At 36.5% G+C, this 20,136-nt stretch overlaps 1 protein-coding gene across 1 annotated transcript in view; it reads left to right on the top strand.

Moving 5' to 3' along the window:
• Positions 1 to 10,708: 10,708 nt before the first annotated feature.
• The window catches only part of HDA05 (histone deacetylase 5), a 42,729-nt gene continuing 33,301 nt past the window's right edge, over positions 10,709 to 20,136 (top strand). Inside the window, exons 1-2 of the mRNA XM_089164752.1 lie at positions 10,709 to 10,984; positions 12,293 to 12,494. Of these exons, the coding sequence (XP_089020878.1) occupies positions 10,821 to 10,984; positions 12,293 to 12,494 (366 nt within the window). The 5' untranslated portion in view covers positions 10,709 to 10,820. The remainder of the gene's footprint in view (positions 10,985 to 12,292; positions 12,495 to 20,136) is intronic.

The following is a 20,136-nucleotide window of genomic DNA, read 5'->3' as shown; positions in this document are numbered from 1 at the left end:
AAAGTTAACTAACTCAAACTATTGGTAGTAAGTGTTTCTTAAACGTCTCATGGTCTAAATCAGTGCTTCAGACTACTTTGCTAAAGAGTGTGTTTTATTCATTGGAGATTACAGTTTCTAAAAACATGTATAGAGGTGCAATTCATTCTCAAAATATAAGAAATATATGAATAAGCTAACATTAGCTTAATTATTGTTTCTACACTTTAAAAAAAAAAATCTGATGAATAATGGTCAACGTGATAAAATCGGTCAACATGAGAAATCCAAACGATCGAACTGATTGTTCTGATCTAAATACTGCAGTGAGCCTAAAAATATATTGGATTTGAGAAGAAAAGCATTAGAAGACACAAAGTAGTTAGTATGGCACAAACGGCAACTAGAGATAATTGTTCAAACAAAAAAAGTGCCGAGAGGGTAGCTGAGCCTCCCATGGCCAACTCTATAATCAGAAAAAACCCTAGTTCCCTTCCTTTGCAAACCCCAGTTTACTCTCTTCCTCGTTCCATCACTTCTCCATCTTCTGGAACAAACGAAGCAGAGGGAACAGAAAGTGAGGGAGGCAAAAATCGACAGAGTCTTCTCAAGAGGATTTTAATCCAAACCCATAGAATTAGCTCATCCACCCTCTGACCCTCCCTCTTATACATGGTATACAAACAGACCATATCATTTCTGTTAAATTCATTCATGTTTGCTGTGCTATATCTTGTTGAGAAGGTCTTTTTTCCTCCATTGATATATAGAATTGTTTTTTATCTGAATTTGTGCAGGTCTTGAACAACTTATTTTTTCTCCTGTTGTATTCATGATAGTCCGGTCACTCCTGTAACAATCGCCAGAGCTATTCCTGAAAATCTGATTCAAGTTGATGAGTTATTACATTCAAAAATCAAGGTGCTGAGTGACTCGAATAAGCTCAGTAACTATTCTTATTTATTATCTTTTCTTGTTTAATTGCTGAGAATGCCGATGAGTTTATTGGATTATAATCATTTTTTTTTCTTCTTTTGTTTGTGGATAATCAGTAGCTGAAATTTTTGAAGTTTAATCCCAGTTTAATGCATGAAGAGCAATGCCTTCTACTATATGAGCGAACCAAAAAAAAAAAAAAAATGCAAAAACAATGCTTTCTATGTTTGTGGCAAAGGTTATTCGCATTCTTGTTGACATGAGTTCAGAGGTTATGTACATAAATTGTTTGGAATAACACGAAAAAACCACACTTGAGAGGCAACTCTTATTCGTAAGAACAAATAAGAGAGTTGACTAAAAAATAAATTTTTAGAATAGATACTTTATACGACTATATGAGTAACTGCGTATTATTTCGTATTTGATTTACTAAACTGAGATTACTACTTCTATCCAAAAATGAAAAAATTACTATTACTTAGTGCCATTAAAATTACAAAAATGTGAAAAATTAATGAGATGATATCGTGTTTGATATTCAAGTGACGAGAGAATAAAAAATCTAGCAAGTAAACTTCATTTTTAATGACAAAAAATATCTAAAACTTAAAGACCTAGGCTTCACTTAAAAGAACCTAATACAATAGATTTTATAAAATGTTTTACTATATTGAGTTTAGAACATCAACTTAAGAAAAACAAATTATTAGAGAACACAAGACTCTAAAAATAAATAGATAAGTAAACAATAGTTAAAACTTAATACATCTTGTCGTATGTACCTAATTAAAAGGAGTGTAATTATTATTGTTATTTTTTGTGTGAAGGGGACAATTCATTCTTTAAATATAAGAAATGGATGAATAAAGTATTAATCATTTTGCTTTAAAAGAAAAGGAAAAAAAAAAAGGCTGACAATTAACAGTCAACACAAGTGATAGAACCGTTCACATAACAAATCTAATTAAACCATCAATTTTTTCTAATACCGCAGTGAAGCTAAAAATATAGGTTGGATTGGAGAAGAAGAAAATTGGAAGACAAAAGTTTGTTACTTATGGCGCAAAGAGAAACTAGAGATAGCTATTTGAACAGAAAAATGCCGAAAAAGTTGCTGAGCCTTCCATGGCTATATACCTCTATCATCAGAAACCCTAGTTCTGTTCATTTGCAGACCCAGCAGTTTACTCTCTTTCTCGTTTCCATCACTTCTTCGTCTTCCCGGGAAATGAAGAGAAGGGAACAGAAGGAGAGGGAGGCAAATTCAACAAAATTCTCTCAATAACAGTCTAATCCAAAACCATCAAATTAACTCATCCACCCTCTTATGTATGATAAACAGAAAAACTCACACCATGTCTCATTCAATCGATTCATCTTTGCTACGTCATTTTCTTGGGAATCATCTTTTCCGCCATAGATAGAATTGTTTCAAGCTTAAATTTGTGCAGGTCTTGAACAATGTATTTCTTAATTTGTCGTTCAATTCACTAATGGTAGTCAAATCATCTCTACAACGAAGGACGAAGAAGAAATCAATCATCAATACGTTTGGATATAAAGATCGTCGAGTGATCCAAGTAAGCTCTATGACTATTATTATTTTTTGTCTTTTCTGGTAGTTATTGTTGAGAATATTGATGGATTTATCTGATAATGATTATTATTATTTTTTTGTTTGTGGCTGATTAGCTGAAAACTTGAAATTAATCCCAATTTAATGCGGGAATAACAATGTTTTCCTCTAGAGAACAAAACCCAAAAAAAAAGAAGGAAAAACAATAATGCTTTCTTAGTCATGGTAAAAGTTATACATATTCTTCCTGGCATCATTCAAATTCAAAAAGTTTAGAGGATAATATTTTATAGAACAAGATGGAGGAAACTCTTATTCGTGAGAATAAATAAGAAAGTTGATGACTGTCTTCCTACCAAGAACGAAACCCAAAAAAAAAAGGAGAAAAAACAACAATGCTTTCTTATATCATGGCAAAGGTTATACATATTCTTCTTGGCATCATTCAAATTCAATAAGTTTAGAGGCTATAATGCACCAAATACTTGCAAGATGGAGGCAACTCTCATTCGTGAGAATAAATAAGAAAGTTGATGACTATAAATATTCTAATATTTGTTATATTTTCATACTGAAATAATGATGGAAAGTAAAAAAATTTCATACCTAAAAAGAGGATGTGAAGTGAAATCTTCGTACTCAGAAATATGTGATAAGATGAATAAATTCAAATCATTCAATGTTAAATAACTAGATTTTCCTGCGATTCAAGAAGTAGAACTTATGCAATCACTTGTTTTCTTTTCTTTTTTCCGATAAAGAACTTATACAATCACTAGGATAACTAATAAAAATTGAACATATAAAAGCAGGCGTTTTGAACTTTTCAAATATAAATTTAAAAACTGAAATATTTTTCAATATATTCAGCTTTTGAATTTGTTAATCGACTAATGTAACTAAAATTACATTGTATTAATTTAATTAAAATCAAGTTACATTAACAGATTGGTCATGACTGTGACTATGGTTATATTATTATTACAACTATCAATTTTAATGCAGATGATTCATTTATGCCTTATATCTTCACTTATGCAGTTAGAATCTGGAAATCACTGGCTGCAGCATGCTATCTGCATAGTTTGAGATATAAAGGAGTTTAAAGGTTTGCATCTCATCAGAAAACTACAAAATGGGATCTGCACATGTTGACAAAGAAGGTGATATTTCTAAACCAGTTGACAAAGAAGATTCTTCTCCATCATCATCTTCCTCATCGGACTCGTCATTAGAAGAATTCTTTCATGTGGATCCAAAAGATCTTCCAAAGGATGATGAGAAGGCTGTTTCTGGTGATCGATCATCAAAAGCTGGGGAGTCTTCTGATCAGAGGTCACCAAGCAATGCGAATCCAAAGGAATCAACTTTGGATAGTTCATCACCAAAACAATCTCCTCAAATTCAAACAATGGGTCGATCTGCAGAACCTGATCCATATAGAATCCCATCTTCTGTGTTTGCGAGAAATAAATCCACAACTCCAGTGGAATGGAGTGTTGCTTCTAATGAGTCATTGTTCAGCATTCATGTTGGAAATACCAGTTTTTCCAAAGATCTTGTTGTTCTGATGGGTAAGTCTGGAGAGCTGGGTCCATCTGGAGAATTGATTAATTTCCCTGATTTTCCACTAACTCGACCACCAGATAAGTTGGTAAAAGACGAAGACAGAAAAACTTCCTGTTTGAGGGATGATGCAGAAGGGGGACAGTTAGGTGTAGCTGAAGCAGCAGCTGAAACTGTAAAGGAGGTCATGAGGGCAGCTGCAGAAGATCACAATAACCCAAAAAAATCTCCTGCTGATGCAAACCGTCTATCCTCTAGCCCTTCTCACCGTTCTGATGGGAGTGGTGCCAGCATCCGTTCTTTTGCATTTCCACTGTAAGTTAAAAAAATAAACTCAAATTGCCTATGTCACCATTTGTATTGTTATGCATGGGGGATATGGGAAAAAGGATCCTGCACTCATCTATTCTCAAATCTTTAGACTGAACCTGAAAGATCATGGTTCTGGAAGATCATGGTTCTCGAATTTGCCTATTTCTAGATTCATTGGAAGGATAGAAATAGACTTGCTCCATTCAAGTTCTGGGTTTCTTCAACAATCTCTATTCACTGGAGGGATAGAAATGGATGGTCGGGAAGCTGCTTTGAGGCTATTATCAGACTCAACTGCACCTCTAGAAGAAGATCCAGACATGTCTCAAAGTCTAAGCTATTTTAACATATATTAGCCATGGCCATGCATTTGCCCTATATGTTATTAATACCCAAAAATTTCCTTTTTCCATAATCTGATTTTATATTACAATTTGTTTAGATGTATTTTGTGTATTTCATTGGTTTTTATTATGATGCATTTTTGTTCTCTGCAGTTTGACAGCAGAAGGAGGAAGAATTAGTGACTCTATGAAGGTAGACAGTGAGCAGCAATCACAAAAACTGCCAGAGACCCCAGTGCCAGCACGAGCTGAAAAAGGGGGCAAGTGGTTTTCCTGCTTCTCTTGTTGCCCATTTTGTTGTTAAGAGAGTGAGTGTTTTACAAATTCTATCTTCTTCTTTTTTTTTCCCTGCAATGAATAAAATGAATATACCAAATGAATTTGAACCCTTTATATTGATGCTGGTTTTGATTCCGTGTAGGTTCTGGTGTTGTCAAATTGAACCTCTATGCAACTGTCTCGTGGTCTCAACTCTCTAGCATCCCTGGTCATGACTAAGATGTGAAGGCTTGTACTTGATGTTTCTCTCAATGAACGTGGAATCCTCTTCATCTGGTTTTGATTATATATACAACAGTTTCTTTTCCATTTCTTGCTCTACTCACTTGTACATGTAAGCAGTAGGCTTTTAGTGCTGAGGAAGGCAGGAGAAGGCAGAAGTACTGACGATAGATATGAGACCATGATGGAGCAAACTCTATGCACAAATTTGTGGTTGTCAACGATGGAAATGAGAATAATCTTATTTCCAATACATGCTAAATTCAAATTTGTTGGATTGAGTTCACAATTAAAATTGCGAAAATTCCCTCATTGTGCCTAATCCATGCTGGCTTGGATATATCTATATGGGCAGTGGTAGCCTTAGCAAGCCACAGCCTATACTTTTGATCTTATTGCGGATCGGTTGATATAACAAAATTTGATGTTTATTCCACCCTAAATTGTTTGTTCGACTGGTTTATGTGCTGATTCGAAGCATGCATAGAAATTTGAAAACAAGAGATGGGAAACACCATGAGATCTTAAGGGAGAACTCTTCAATGCTATCTCAAGGATAATTTTATTTTAGTCTACAGTATGACCATCATGTTGAAATCATCTAAAACACAAAGAAGAAAAAATCATATGAAAAGGGCGACCCTCTCTTCTTTTCTGCATCAAATGGTTAAGCTTAGTTGGGTATATCACTTGATAGAAAATTGACTCTTATGACATCCTGTTGGTGCAAGAAATGTTGTCTTGGCTCCAAAGTTCACTCCAGATCCAACCCTTATTCCTGAGATCAAAGCAAAATGGTTTTACTATAAAAATGATATTATGTATGTGTTATATATAATAATCAATGCCTTAGATGATGAAATGTAGCGAAATATAGCAACGGAGGATGAAGCGGCTTAGCAAATTCTTAAAAAATAAATAAATCAATCAAGCGTGACATGGATTAAGAGAAGACACGTAGTTTTGCACAAGGAAGAGAGAGAGAGAGAGAATTCATCTCTCAATGGAAGGATTGTGGGTTCAATCCTTACCGGCGGCATATGTAATATCCCAGCCCCAATTTTCCTATATATAAAGCGCCTTTGTTTCCCAAAAAAAAAAAAAAAGAGAGATGCCATGACACCTAGAAGAGGCTTGAAATCAAATGAAGGGTTCCTTTTTGCGTGGAAAAGTGACGGAAGAGAGAATCAGAGAGATTTTTTTAGTTAAATTAGGTCATTTGCGTGGAATAAGGAGAGAGAGAGAGAGAGAGAGAGAGAGAGAGAGAGAAAGGAGTAAAGAGAGAGAAGAGGAAACATGAGAAGAGAATTGAGAGAGAAACGCCAATGGAGGAGTAGTAGGATGGTTAGGAACCGCTCCGGGGAGGCAGGGTTCAACTTCTACGCGGCTATGTATACCCTATCCCCATAAGGCGCCTACCAAAAAAAAAAAAGGAATTGAGAGAGAAAGAGATCAATTCTTGGGGCTTGGAAAGAAAACTAAAGAGAGACAAGAGAAAGAGAGAGAGAGGATTAGAAAGAGAATTAAAAAAATACACGAATATACAAGAAATTCAAAGAGAAATTTAAAAGAGAGGAGGAGCAGTGAAAGTGAAAGTGAAAGTGAGAGTGAAGTAACAGGAGGGAGAGAGAGTAAAATTAAATAATAAGTACGAAGATATTGAATCGTCACTGTACTCAGATTTGGGGACCTGTTTATACCCAGGCCAAATTAGCACCCAATAGGTAAAGATCCTTTAAACTTAGATTACTCAAAATTTTAGTTTCTTATTCCCTAGTGGCTTGACCAGTGTGTGGGATTAAAAATTCCTAACCTAAAATTGGGTTGTCCTCCGGATCGGCCATTGTTTTTTTATAGATTTACCCTTGTGTACAAAATTGATCGTAACTTCTTCGCCACGCTTCAAAATCAAGTGATAAGATGCTTTGGAAAGAGGACGCAGAGATACATTTCTTATGTATAGGAAAAATTGGCCAATGAATTTACTGGTACAAACAAGATTGGCTGGCCAAAGTGGGTCTTATGTTGTACAATATAAATTGGCCATATACTAGGAGAATATATGTCTTTCTATAAATATATTAAGATTTGGAATGATTGGTGATGTAGGGGTAAAACAGTAATTTGGTGTAGGAGGGCCTCAGGCTTAAAAAGACAGGATCAAACCGATGTATTTGTGAGTATAACAACTCAATCCATGCTATGTGCTATGTTGCTATATTTTTAACTAGCATGATTCATTTGATGTTTTTATGTGTTTTGATGACATATCTGTGTAATATTTATTGAATAATCACTGATTCAGCATACGATTATTTTATGCATGATTGATGTGCAAACATGCAAGTGTTTACAAATTTTTTATGATTTAATAATGCAATGAATTTCTTTATTTTTGAATTATTCATTATTCATTATTCTTACATTTTAAATGATAAAATGAAAAGTTTAATAAATGCAAGACTTAAATGGAACAAATGATGTCGTGTTGACGGACACTACTCTTGTAAGTCTTGTTAGGCGTTGTGGCCAGAGTTAAAGTGGAAAGATTGGGTCCAAGCCAATATAGTAGATTATGAAGTCTACATGGTCCAGAGAATAAAACTACATCGGTGGTGTAGCCACTTGAGTGGTAAAAAGATAGCCATCTTGGTGGTGTAGAGTAGCCACTTTGGTAGTATTAACATTTCAGTGGTTTAGAGAGATGTACATCCTCTACAGACCTTCTTAAGCTTAAGATAGTAAATGAAAGAGAGTGAATATTTTAAAAGAATTTCAATATTTTATCAATTTATGAAATGTTTCACAATACATATTTTTATATTGAACGTTTTATAATGGCTTATGCATTGATATGTATTTCAAAAGTAATTGATTATTATATTTAGAAAATATGCATGTTTTATTTCCATATGCAGCATGGTTGTTTTATAATATTGTGGGTTAGTATAGCTCATACCCTATTACCATGTACAAACAAATAATCAAAGGACAATGGTAAAGGCATAGCGATTCAAGAGTAAGATTGAAAGCTGAGTTCTATTTTTTATTATGCTAGTTATTTAAATTCATAAAGCAGAGTTACATTTCAATATTTTAAGGGTTTGTATGAGACAATAAATGTTCAACGAGATAATTAATGTGGATTTGAAATATGGATGAGTGCACTTGTTAGTAAATATAACTAGAGTTTGTAGTTGCCATCAAATGATATGTTTAATTTCTACAAGGTTTAAAGTATCGGTATCGAGTATTGTATCTCTCAGATGATTTTAAGAGACATATTGTCCTATATGGAGTATTGTATCGCTCTGGCTAATGTATTTTAGTGTAATTCAATGGAGAGACGTATTAAGATGTATCGTATCAGTTGGGTCAAATATTGATATGTATCCGTTAGTATCTAATGGTATAATGGGATACTTAAAACCTTAGTTTTCTATAGTTATTTACCCTCAATTGATAAATTAACGTTTCTATTGTGGTTGTCATAATATTTAAACTATGTTATTAAGAAAGAATGGCTCAAAGAGAAGTAAGTGTCATGTATCTTAGTAGGGTTTTAGGTGTCATGGGTCGCACTTGGCCCTAGAAAAAGATTTCCTTGATCTATTATATGTATAAAAAAATAAAAAATAAAAATAAAATAAAATTATTTCTTAAGGTTTAAAAAAAGTTTTACTTAGTGAGTTTTAATTTTGAAAATATTTATTTATTATCTATTTTAATGTTTTTTGTTCTCTTCTAATAAAAATTTTTACGTCAACCATCTAAAATATCATTTTAAAGTTTTTTTTTTCCAAATAATTTACTTCTAAAATTTATTGAATACTATTTGATGTGTCCAAAAATTGATTAGCCCTCAGATTTTTGCAAAACAATGTCTAATGTGGGCTAACTCAGCAATCGAGAAACCACCTCCGAAGGTTAAATCAATAAGTGCAACACCACAAAGTTCTAGCAAGTTACACAGCTCAATTGAAAAATGAGAATGGAGGGAAAGGATTCGGTTGTCTTCTCGTCGCATTACGCATGGATTTATATAGGATATACCTCTTTCTATCGATCATTAGATTTATTCCATAAATCTCATCATTAGCCGTCCAATCATAGGGTTTTCCTTCCTCAATTTGAGTTAGTTGTGATTTCCATATAGAGTACAATTGTCTATCCCGAGTTTAACGGGATCGCGTCTCCTTCTATAACCTAAGGGTGAGGCTAGGTGGAGGTGGAGTAGGGGTCAAGGGCGATGGGACTGCGTGGGTGCATTGGGCGTGGGGGCCATGGGGCTAGCATGTGTGTTGGGTGTGGGGCCAATAGGCATTCGGTCAGGGGGCAATGAGCTAACATGGGCGTTGGTTGTGGGGCCGACGGACCAGCATGGGTGTGCAGTGTGGGGCGCTAGGCATGCTTGGTCACACCTGGTGCTCACAGAGGCAAATGGTTGAACACCTTGTGTGCTCCATGTGTGGCTCCCTAGATTGTCTGCTAATGGTCCAATGTGAGCAACCGTAGTGTCACTCAAGGCTTGCAAAAATTGTGTGTGATTTGGTGTGATTCAGAAACCCTAATCATACCTTATACTTGGATCTAGTGGTGATAACTATTGAAGAGTTGTAGAAATGTAATCTTGCGGGTTGAAGAGGGATGCAAGATGAGGAGTTGTAGTGGTGACTTGTGGAGGAATGCAAGCCGCCAGAGTTGCAATGGTGAGTTGTGGGGGGAGGCAAGCCATTGGAGTTGTAGAGGGATGCAAGTAACGATGGAGTTGCAGTGGCTATAGTCGGAGTAGATGAGGAACTAAACCCTAGCTTGTGGTGGTGAGTTGCAGTGGGTGGAGATAGTGAGAGAGAGTGAGCATGTACATGAACGAAGAAGAGGGTCAAGTGAAGAGGATTTATGAATAAAACGATGGGGGTATATACGTAATTTTCTATTCAGAGGGTATTTGTGTAATTGAACCTAGAAATTCAAAATGAGGTGTGAGGGGGTATTTCGGTAATTTAAACTCAATAGGGTATTTGAGTAATTGAACCTAAAAATTCAAAATGAGGTATATGGGGGTATTTACGTAAGTTATTATAAGGAGGGTATATAAGTAATTGGACATTTAGATTTGAATTGAGGATAACATGATCATTATACCATATTGAGGGCAAAATGGTAATTTCATCTGGACTTAATAGAATTTAGATCGAAAGTTGTGCAACTTGTAATTACTAAAATGTATAATCTATAATTTAGAGTGTATGGAAGTTATAGTTTACATAATTACATCCCACTAAAATTTGCAATCGTTAATTTTCTCAAAAAAAAAAAAAAAAAAAAAAAAAAAAAAGAAAACGAAAAAAATCGTTTTCGAAAACGAAATCGGTTCCAACATTTCCCTCCCAAAGCTGTAGAATCGATTCGAAATTGAAAAAATGTTTATTAAAGGCAAGTCGTCTTTGTCCGGGCGAACGGGGACCCTCAAGTGAACCTGGCTGGGTTTATGGCGAAAACGACATTTAACCCATTTATATATATAATAAACATTTAAGGACTAATTGGTTCCTTCGTCAATTCCTCTCGTTCGACTTCTTGATTCTCTGCAACTGTTGATTATGGAAGAAGAATCTGGCAAGAATCCTCACCAGCCTCAAGTGGGACTTGTCTACGATGAAAGAATGTGCAAACATTCGACACCAGATGGAGAAGATCATCCTGAGAATCCTCGTCGAATTAAGGCGATATGGGAAAAGCTTCAATCTGCTGGAATTCCACAGAGGTATTACTTCTGCTTTTTTCTCTCCTGAGCTAAGATTTTACTTCTTCGAACAAAACCCAGTTCGGTTACTTTCCTGCTTCATATAAAACCCTATATTTCTTCACGGGAGATGTTATTGCAATAACTTGGAATTCTCATCCCTGTTCCTGTTCTTGTCCTTCTTTTGTATTACTTCTGCTTTTTTCTTTCCTAAGCTAGGATTTTACTTCTTCAAGCAAAACCTAGTTCGGTTACTTCCTGCCTCAAACAAAATCCTGGTCCAGTTTATTTGAGATATGTCTTCACAGAGATGTTCTTGCAATAATCTTGGAATTCTCATTCGTGTTCCTCTTCTCGTCCTTTTTTTTTTCTTTCTAGTTTTCATTAATACTGATTACTATACTTTTGAAAATTGGTGATCGTGGATTGTGCCAGGCTTCTGAGTTAATCGTCCTCTGTTGTTATTAATTTGCTGCCAGTTCTTGGGGAAAGTTCTCTGAGAAGAATCAGTCCCTGGGGAAATTGTTCTTGGATTTTCTTCTCTCTCTTGTGGGAAACAATGAAAGTAGGATGAATATAAAGTTTGCATTTGATTGAAGTTAAGATGTTTTAATGTGTTCACTTGCGACTCCTAGTCCTTCTTCTATCCCTCACCTAGTCTAAATTATCAGCATTTTTCTTTTCCTTTTCCTTGTTTTAGGTTTATTGGGCATTGGAAAAAATATTCTATCTTTCATGTAAATATGTAATCCATCAGGTCTTGGTTATTTGCTGTTGTGGCAGACTTTGGACCCATATTTTCTGAATGGAAAATGTAGAAGCTGGGTTAACTATTGTGCAACAATCAACCATGAAATATCCATCTTTGTTGGGCCCAGCCTTCAAAATATGTAGATCCTTAAACTACATATTCCAGAAATATTATTGTGATTCTTTGTTGGGCCCACCTCCAAAATATGTAGATCCTTAAACTACATATTCCAGAAATATTATTTTGATTCAAGATGCAACTAAGTGGAACCAAAATTCATTGTTATTTAAGTATATTTCCAATTCTATGTTGCCAAGTGCCCTCCTAGAGTGTGGATTCATATAAATATAGCAGATCTTATATTAGTAGTTCAAATATATTCAGGTCTGTGGAAACGGACTAAAATATTCTTTAGATTGTTTAGGTTCATTTGTGGCTTAATTTCTCCAAGAAGCGCTTAATGATTTAAGTTTGAATCTAGATCACTAGATAAAGATTGGCTCTTTTCATTTTTTCGAGGGAAACTTCTATGTTCTTTGATGGTTCTCTAACTAGGGAATATATAATTTTTTTTCCAGATGTGTGGTATTGAGTGCGAAAAAAGCGAAAGACAAGTATATAGCATCAGTTCACACACAGAACCACGTCAATTTCATAAGGAATATCAGCTCAAAAGCTTTCGATTCACGAAGGAAGAGGATTGCTTTAGAACTAGATTCCATCTTTCTTAATGAAGGTTCCTCCGACTCTGCTTACCTTGCTGCTGGTTCAGTTATAGAGGTAATCTCTAAATGGTACTAAGTTACTAACATAGTCATTAATGGGTTTGTTGAAGTCCCCTAGAAAATTTATGTTGTTTCTGGATTTTTCTCTGCCATATATGTATGTGGATGTACATAAGCTGGATGCCAGATATTTTATTTAGTATTGCATTTGCAATCATTAAAGGTACCTGAGATATTTCTAGGAATAAGAGTGCTACTTTATCTAACTTGTTAAACTCAGTCCATCTGAAAATTGGTTAACATGATCTCTTTTTGAAATTCGCTGAAACAAATCTATTATGTTGCAAAAATATGTCTTCTATGTTATGTATATACTTAGTGGTACTTAGTAGTCTCCCTAGAGGTGACTAGGTGAGGGCCAAACTAATAACCAAAATATCTTTAACAGAAGCACCTCATTATTATTTTTTTTTTGGGGGGGGTGGTAAGTAGCGTTTCTTGGGATTTTGAGGGAGTATGGGGTGGAAAATTGTAACTTGGTTCTGATAAAAAATGGAATGTGGTTCAAGTGTGGAATCTGTAAACAATCCCAGAATCTGTAACCAGTAAAGTGAAGAAGAAAGAGAGACTGAGGGAGGAGAGAGAATGATGGGAGAATAGAGCTGGCCAATAGAATGTGTTCCAATGTAGCCAACACATCTTATTTATAATAAACCAAAAGAGAATCATTAAATATAACTAACATACTCTTACTTTATTAAGCCTAAAGCTTAATAGGAAACTCACTCAGACTGGACACCAATAAGTAATGACCTAAACCAATTTGCATGATAAGGGGGCTCCCTCTATTGTGTTACCTACATAATATATCATATCTCTAACAGTCCTTAAGCTGGAGTATACACAAATCAAAAGAAAGCTCCAGCCTGGAAAAAAACAAGAATAAATTTGAAAAGTAAAACCAATCTTGAACCAGTCTTGAACTCTGTAGTAATTAAACGTCAACGAGCTTAAAGTATCAGTCTATTCAATTGTCAAGAATCCATGTCTTCCCAGGGTAGACAACAAAATGCAACTCCAACAGCAGCATAAAAGTCCATCAAATGTAACACCCAATGGCTACATAAAAAATCCATCAGATGTAGCACTAGCACCCAATTACTACATAAAAAATTCACATAATTACAGATCCAATGTCTGCACAAAATCCCCCATAAAAGTGGAGCTCCGATGACTATACATTATCCTATAAAAGTGTAGCTTTAATGGTCTGCAGAAAAGCCTATCTTGAGGAAGGGCACTCCAACGACAGACTAGAGTCACTCAAGTTCATAAAATCCATATACAAAAGAAATGTCACAAAAATTGCTGGTGGAGGCATAAAAGGTTGTTGTGCATTAGTGTCACTGACATTAGAGATCTTTAATCTCCCCCTTGTGCATCAGTAGACATGATCAAATAGAGACTGAACATCTTGACAGATTTCATAACAAAGAACCAATAAATAGAAGTTCAATATAGATTTAATCATCCTCATAACAAAATCCCAAATTGATGTGATATGGGGTCCACTAAAGTAAGATAATGGGAACTTAGTAATTAATCCTGAATCCTAACTTAATCCTTGGTTGAATTCAAGCAAACATACAAAAAAACATAGCCTAGGTTCAAAACCAATTTTGATCACCGTGAGCTTGCTAAATCAGCAGATTGGCCAACTTAAGGAACTAACGGAAACATTGTAATGAATCAGAATTTTCAAGTGCCCATGATGCATTTCCAGCACCTAATCACCCTAGTTTCTGTGGAAATCAACCCAGGATTGATCGATATGGGTGTTGTGATTTTTATTTTTTATTTGTGTGTTCAGGGGCCATATTGGGTAAAAAAATTTAGTGTCTAGGCTAAATACGAAAATAGGTTAATCTTTATTTATTTATTTATTTTTTTGGATGAAGAAATTTTTTTGCATGAATGAAAATAGGTTTAATTATTTAGTTTACTTGATCCAATTATCTAAATTCTGTCCTACTAAGTCAGAAGGGCCGGATATTCTTTTCATTGTGTTTTTGTGTTAGTCGTCAATGTCCTAGTCTAAGTGAGTGAGTTTCGATTTTGAGTCAGTTTCTAATTTTTTAGTCAGACTCCAACTTGGATTCCAAATTAGATTAGGACCTAGCATTTTATTTGTAAATAGGTTCCTCACTTAACAGGGAGAGAATAGATTTGGATATCAAATAAGTAAGCTTTTTTTAGAGTAATTACTCGTCTTTGTTAGTAAGTGATAGGCCCTTGGGAGCAGCAAACATGGAGGGGGGAGGTTTATCATAACATACATCACTTGATGGGGGATAAAAAGGGGGAAAACATGAGGAGAGGCATCTGATATTTTATGAGTGTTTCTGATAGTTTATGAGTGTTTTGGGGCAGTCTTTTCACTGAGGCCAGCATATGCTGTTGGGGGGGGGGGGGGACTGGCACTGTCAAAATCGGAGTTGTCTTTTATATTTTGCTAGTCCAGATAATAGTTCTTATCAGATTGGTATCAGAGCAAGTTTGATCCAAGGAAGAAGGATGGAGACTGGATTGTCCACGTTTTCTAGTAAAGGGTGAGTGGATGGATGGCTTAGGAAGGTTACACTTAAATGTTTGGAGCATCAGGTTGAGTATGAATATCGGTTGGTTGTGGCTCTCAAGCATCTGAAAGGGCAGCTATGGAGTGGGTTTACCAGAAAAGCTGGTCGGAATTTAACTGGTCAAGCTTTAATGAAGCTCAGAAACTTGATTTAGATGTTGAAAAGAATGTTGTAGTACGGGAGACACAAGAACCACTTCATTGGACAAAGACACAGCAAAGGAAGTTCTTTGCCAGGTGGAATTTTACTTTAGCGACAACAATATGCTGATAGATATTTTTCTGAAGAAACCATCAATGAGAGTGAAGATGGAATGGTTACTTTGGTGTTTGATATGCTTGTTTTCTCGAATGAAGCCTCACCTAGGCCTGAGTGAAGTGAACCTGCAGCTTGGAAGATGTGTCCAATGATGTTGTGAAGTCTGAGGCTGAAGTCCTAAGGAAATCTAAAGTTTTTGAAGATGGCAAGAAAATTGGAAGGGGTAGCAGGGAAGATAATTGAAAAGGTTTTCCAGATGAGGCACCAATTACTAGTGGAGGTTTCGATGACTCTACTTAGTATACATCAAATCCAGAAAATAATAGTCAATGTAGTTCTGATACTTTGAGTAAAGATACAACTTTGGAGTTATCCCTGGCATATACTCCATGGTCAAAGTCTCGGGAGATCTAGGTTTTTGTGAGTCCTCGAGGCAAGACTGAAAGTGAAATCCAGAAACTTGCAATTCTTGGCCGAAATCTCAGTTTCGATTGACATTTTGGTCCAACCTGCTCCTTTAAACGCTATATCTCATCTTGACTCAACTTTCTTGCCTTCTCTTGATTTGACCTCTACCAACCTTGTTGTTTTTCATCTATTGGCCAGATTTTCTGCCAAAAGAGTGCTCGGATCTCCCCTTCACTACATCGCACTCCATTTATCATCTTCAACCATTAATCACCTAGTGATTTAAGCAAGGTGAGTGTTCTTCCCTCCTTTTTTTTTAATTTTTATTTCACAAACTATGTTTTACATTAGGTGTTTGGATGTGGATTAAATGTATGTTGAACATCTTTGCCCGATCTACATTTTCATGGAAGCAAAATTACTCTAATTTATTTTTTGAATTTTCTAAATTAAAAAATTATAGAGTTTTTGACACAACACCCACTATTGTTGGGGTGAAGCTAGTGACCACCACTATTGTATCCAAAACTACATGGCACCCACATGGATAATTACAAGTTACAATTAAATTTTGTTGTTAAATTGCTAGTAAAATTACCTAAATACCTTACCCTTATCTAAGTCATTCAAAATTTGAGTTTCAAATTACCTAAATGCCCTTTGGGCAAGGAAATCACAATAATGCCTCAAATTTGACTCAGCAAATGACATAAATACCCTTAAATGTAGTGGGTGAAGGGATTCTCCCTTCACCTAGCTTCTTCCTACCCCTTGCCTGCCGGAAGACACTTGCCACCTCTGGTGCCCTACTATAAATCACCATCTCTCTCAGAAACATAGATCAGAGGCAGAAAGGGAGGAGAAACGAGAAGGGATAAACTGAAGAAGGATGGCTAGAGAATAAAGGAAGAGGAGAGCTGTGAGCATGAGTTTGAGCTCCGTGGCATAGACCCCCGTATAACACTGACAAAGATGCTCTTTTCCTTAGTCTTTCTCCCTCTCTTTCACCATTGCCATCAATGTAGAAACCAACTAGAGTGAATGAACCTGGAATCCTAAAGATCAAAGGAAACAACAAAATCTAATTCTTAGTTCAGATCCAAGTGAATGAACCCAAAACCCCAAAGATCAAAGGAAACTCTTTGCCCTTGCATCTAATGGCCACTGCTAAACCAAAATTACACGGATTGATTCAGTTGCAGGAGATCCAGAATCTCTGTTGCAGACTTAGCAACTTTACTGATTCGGCATCAAATAAAGAAAAGAGCAACAAACAAAGGAAACAACAAGAGCAAACAGAGATGGAGGGATTGAGTGAGTGAAGTAGTTTAAAATTGAAATAAGAGATATTTTAAGTGAATGATTTAAAATGAACATGGCTAAAAAGAAAGAGAGGTAGCTTTTGAGGTAAGGATCTCTAGGTATTCTAGGCAAGAAACCCAACTAAAGCGACGGAAAAGGAGAGAGAAAACAAAAACGAAGAACAAAGTTGCACGAGCTTGGATGCTTCATAAGTCGCATCCCCCCATTCTTCGTTATCCATGTTTTAGGTTTCTTTTCCAAGATCTCTTCTTTTTTCTTCATCAGAGAAGAATTCACTGAAGTGGCGAACAAAACCATAACCTTGCACGGCATATCCAGTCGCCCCGTTCTCCCTCATCCATAATTTAGGTCTCTTTCCAAGATCTTCTTTTTTTTCTCTCTTTTTTCTTTTTTTTTTTATTATTTATTTAATATTTATTTATTTATTATTTATTTTTTGGTTTTCTTCTTGAGAGAAGAATTAGAATGGCGATGAATAAAACCATAACCTCGCTGTCGTGCACCGTATGAATCAAAGGAACCCGTCTCACGACAGATCTGGTCGGCATTGACTGTGCAGCGAGACCATGCAGCTCCTCACCTTCTCTCTGTTGAAATCTTTTCTCTCCTCTTTATTTTTGTTTGCTCCCATATAGATTTATCTCCGGCAGAAGGATAGGGGCTGGTGGGGGTTGCTGGCTGCAGAGGGACATTAATGGTTGCTGGAGGTGGTGGGTAGTTTTTCACTATGGGTGGGAAGATGGGGGCGATAATGTCATTTTACATCCTAAATGGCATTTGGGTAATTTACATTTTAAGTTTTAGATGAGTAAAATGGGGCTAAGGGTATTTAGGTAATTTTACTAGCCATCTAACAACAAAATTCAACTGTGGGTAACTTGTAATTATCCATGTGGGTGCCATGTAATTTTGGAGATAATAGTGAGTGGTCACTAGTTTCACTCTAATAGTAGTGGGTGCCTTGTAAAAAACTCAAAATTATAATCTCTAAGAAATTAAAATTAAAATATTATGAAAAAGACTTATGTTTTGAAAATGTTTGTAATATATGCAAGACTCCATTGGAATGGACACAACCCCATAGAGTCAATTTTTTTCTTTTATTCCTTTAGCATATTGGTTTCAATGATAGGGTCGAGTCGAACTCATACATATTCTTGCTTTCTCACATATCTAAGGTCATTACTATGTTTAGAAGGCCTAAAGTAGGCTGAATACTGACTCCAGCCCAAATTGAGCCCTAAAACCCATTGAGATGGGCTCTTGAGTTGACTTGAGTTCAGCCAAGAAAAAATACTAGGTCTCTCTCAAGATCTCGTGAGATCTCAGTTTTTTGGCTGGTCATGATATGGGTCGAGATCGAGATCTCAAACAATGGTATAATCCACCTGACTTAAATATGAAGATAACTGAGATATTTGGAGCACTTGTCAATATATACTGAGGCTTAAACGATGACAAAAGTTTTTGTTGTACGGCTTCGATTGAGGTTTCCACAGAGGAAGAAGAGGAGTTTGTTGGGAATGGAGAGGTGGAGAGGCACCATCAGTTCAGAGGGAGACTGGTTGGCCGAAGTGAGTGTTGGTGAAACTCCCTTAGGAGAGGGCATTGGGGACGACAAAGGAAAATCTTGGCGGTTTGCAATGCTGGGAGTGGAGAGACCTTTTTGCAATGTGGGGCAGTTATTGGGTGAACTCCGCCAATGTTTACTAATGAGCAAGAAGACTGGAGATATTAGGTTCGGCAGCGAGATCTAGGGATATATTTAGGGTTGTGGAGGAGATGATGACAGAAGACTACATCCCTAAGCTTGGGGCTGGGATACAGCATGAAACCAGGTGAGTTAAACCCCCGGACTGGGGCCGATTGATGCCACTGGCCCAAGAATTGGAACTGGAAAACTGGGCACTAGGAAACCCAGTCAACTCGACAATTTAACAACCTAATTACCTGGGTTATGGGCTGAAGAGTCAAAACGCAAGTCTAGCACCCATAAGGGGTTATAATTTCAGGCTCAGCCCGGAAGGTGGGCTAGGAAACAAGCACCAGGCCCAGAACCCACATGACCAACTTGTAAGGCACTATGACCAAGGGCATTCTCAGAAAACTACTATTCCTTAATCTTCCACCTTCAGGTTGATGATTAGGGCAACAAATTAGAACCACTAGAAGCTGTTCACGGTGGCAAGGACAGGTGCTTCAACTACAACGGCGATGGAGCTGCATCTAGTGGTTGAAATTGATCCCGGAGGGTCTGAATTTTCCCTTGATTCTGGGTGCAAGTATCGTGTTGATGGAGAAGATGCAAATAGCATCCCACAGTCATTGGTTTGTGCTATTTGGGAAGTTGAAAAGCAAGAAATACACAGATCAATAACTAGCCAAGGAGGCAGCGGAGGCGGAGGGTGGTGGAGCCATAGTGTCAGTTAATAACCCTCATAGATCTGCCAAACAAAGCTACAAGTCAAACTGCTTCTAGGAACTTAACACAGCAAAAGTTGAAGGTTCAGGGGAAGGGCTATAAGGATCAAAACTATGAACAAATACGAAAGACAGTTGCAGAATGTTTTTACAAACACAATGTTGATGGTCTTGATGCTGGTAATGCTTATGATCTGCCAGGTGTTGGTGCTACCACGTCAATGAGGCTGCTACAGCAGTGGGTGGTTTAACTAGGAGGCAGGGTGCTACCATTAAATCTATTCAAAAAGCATCTAATTGTATTGTCTGAGTTCCTTAGGGAGAATATCTTCCAGTTTTGCCCCTACAAGATGTTAGAGTTGTTGAGAAACAGGGTTAGCCTGTTGGTTTGCATAAAGCAGTTGTGCTTATTGCATCTCATCTCAGGAAGCTCTGTTGACTACAGTGTAATTGGATTATTTGAAATGCATTTGCAGAAACGCTTCTAGGACAGGAAGCTCGGATTCTATGCCAAAGAACATGAAATATTTCCTCCTCCCCCAGTTGGTTTCCATTGTCATGTTATTGGAAACTTTGAGGGTATGGTTTGGTTGGGTTAAAGGGGTGTGAAGTGAGGGAATTGGATGCTCCATCAGAGGTGAGAACAATTAT

The sequence above is a fragment of the Hakea prostrata genome, chromosome 8 (assembly GCF_041222555.1).
Source record: "Hakea prostrata isolate BN-2017 chromosome 8, UWA_Hpros_2, whole genome shotgun sequence".
NCBI classification, from domain to species: Eukaryota; Viridiplantae; Streptophyta; class Magnoliopsida; order Proteales; family Proteaceae; genus Hakea; species Hakea prostrata.
Note: the sequence above shows the minus strand (reverse complement) of the source record. Positions and strands in the feature narration are given on the sequence as shown.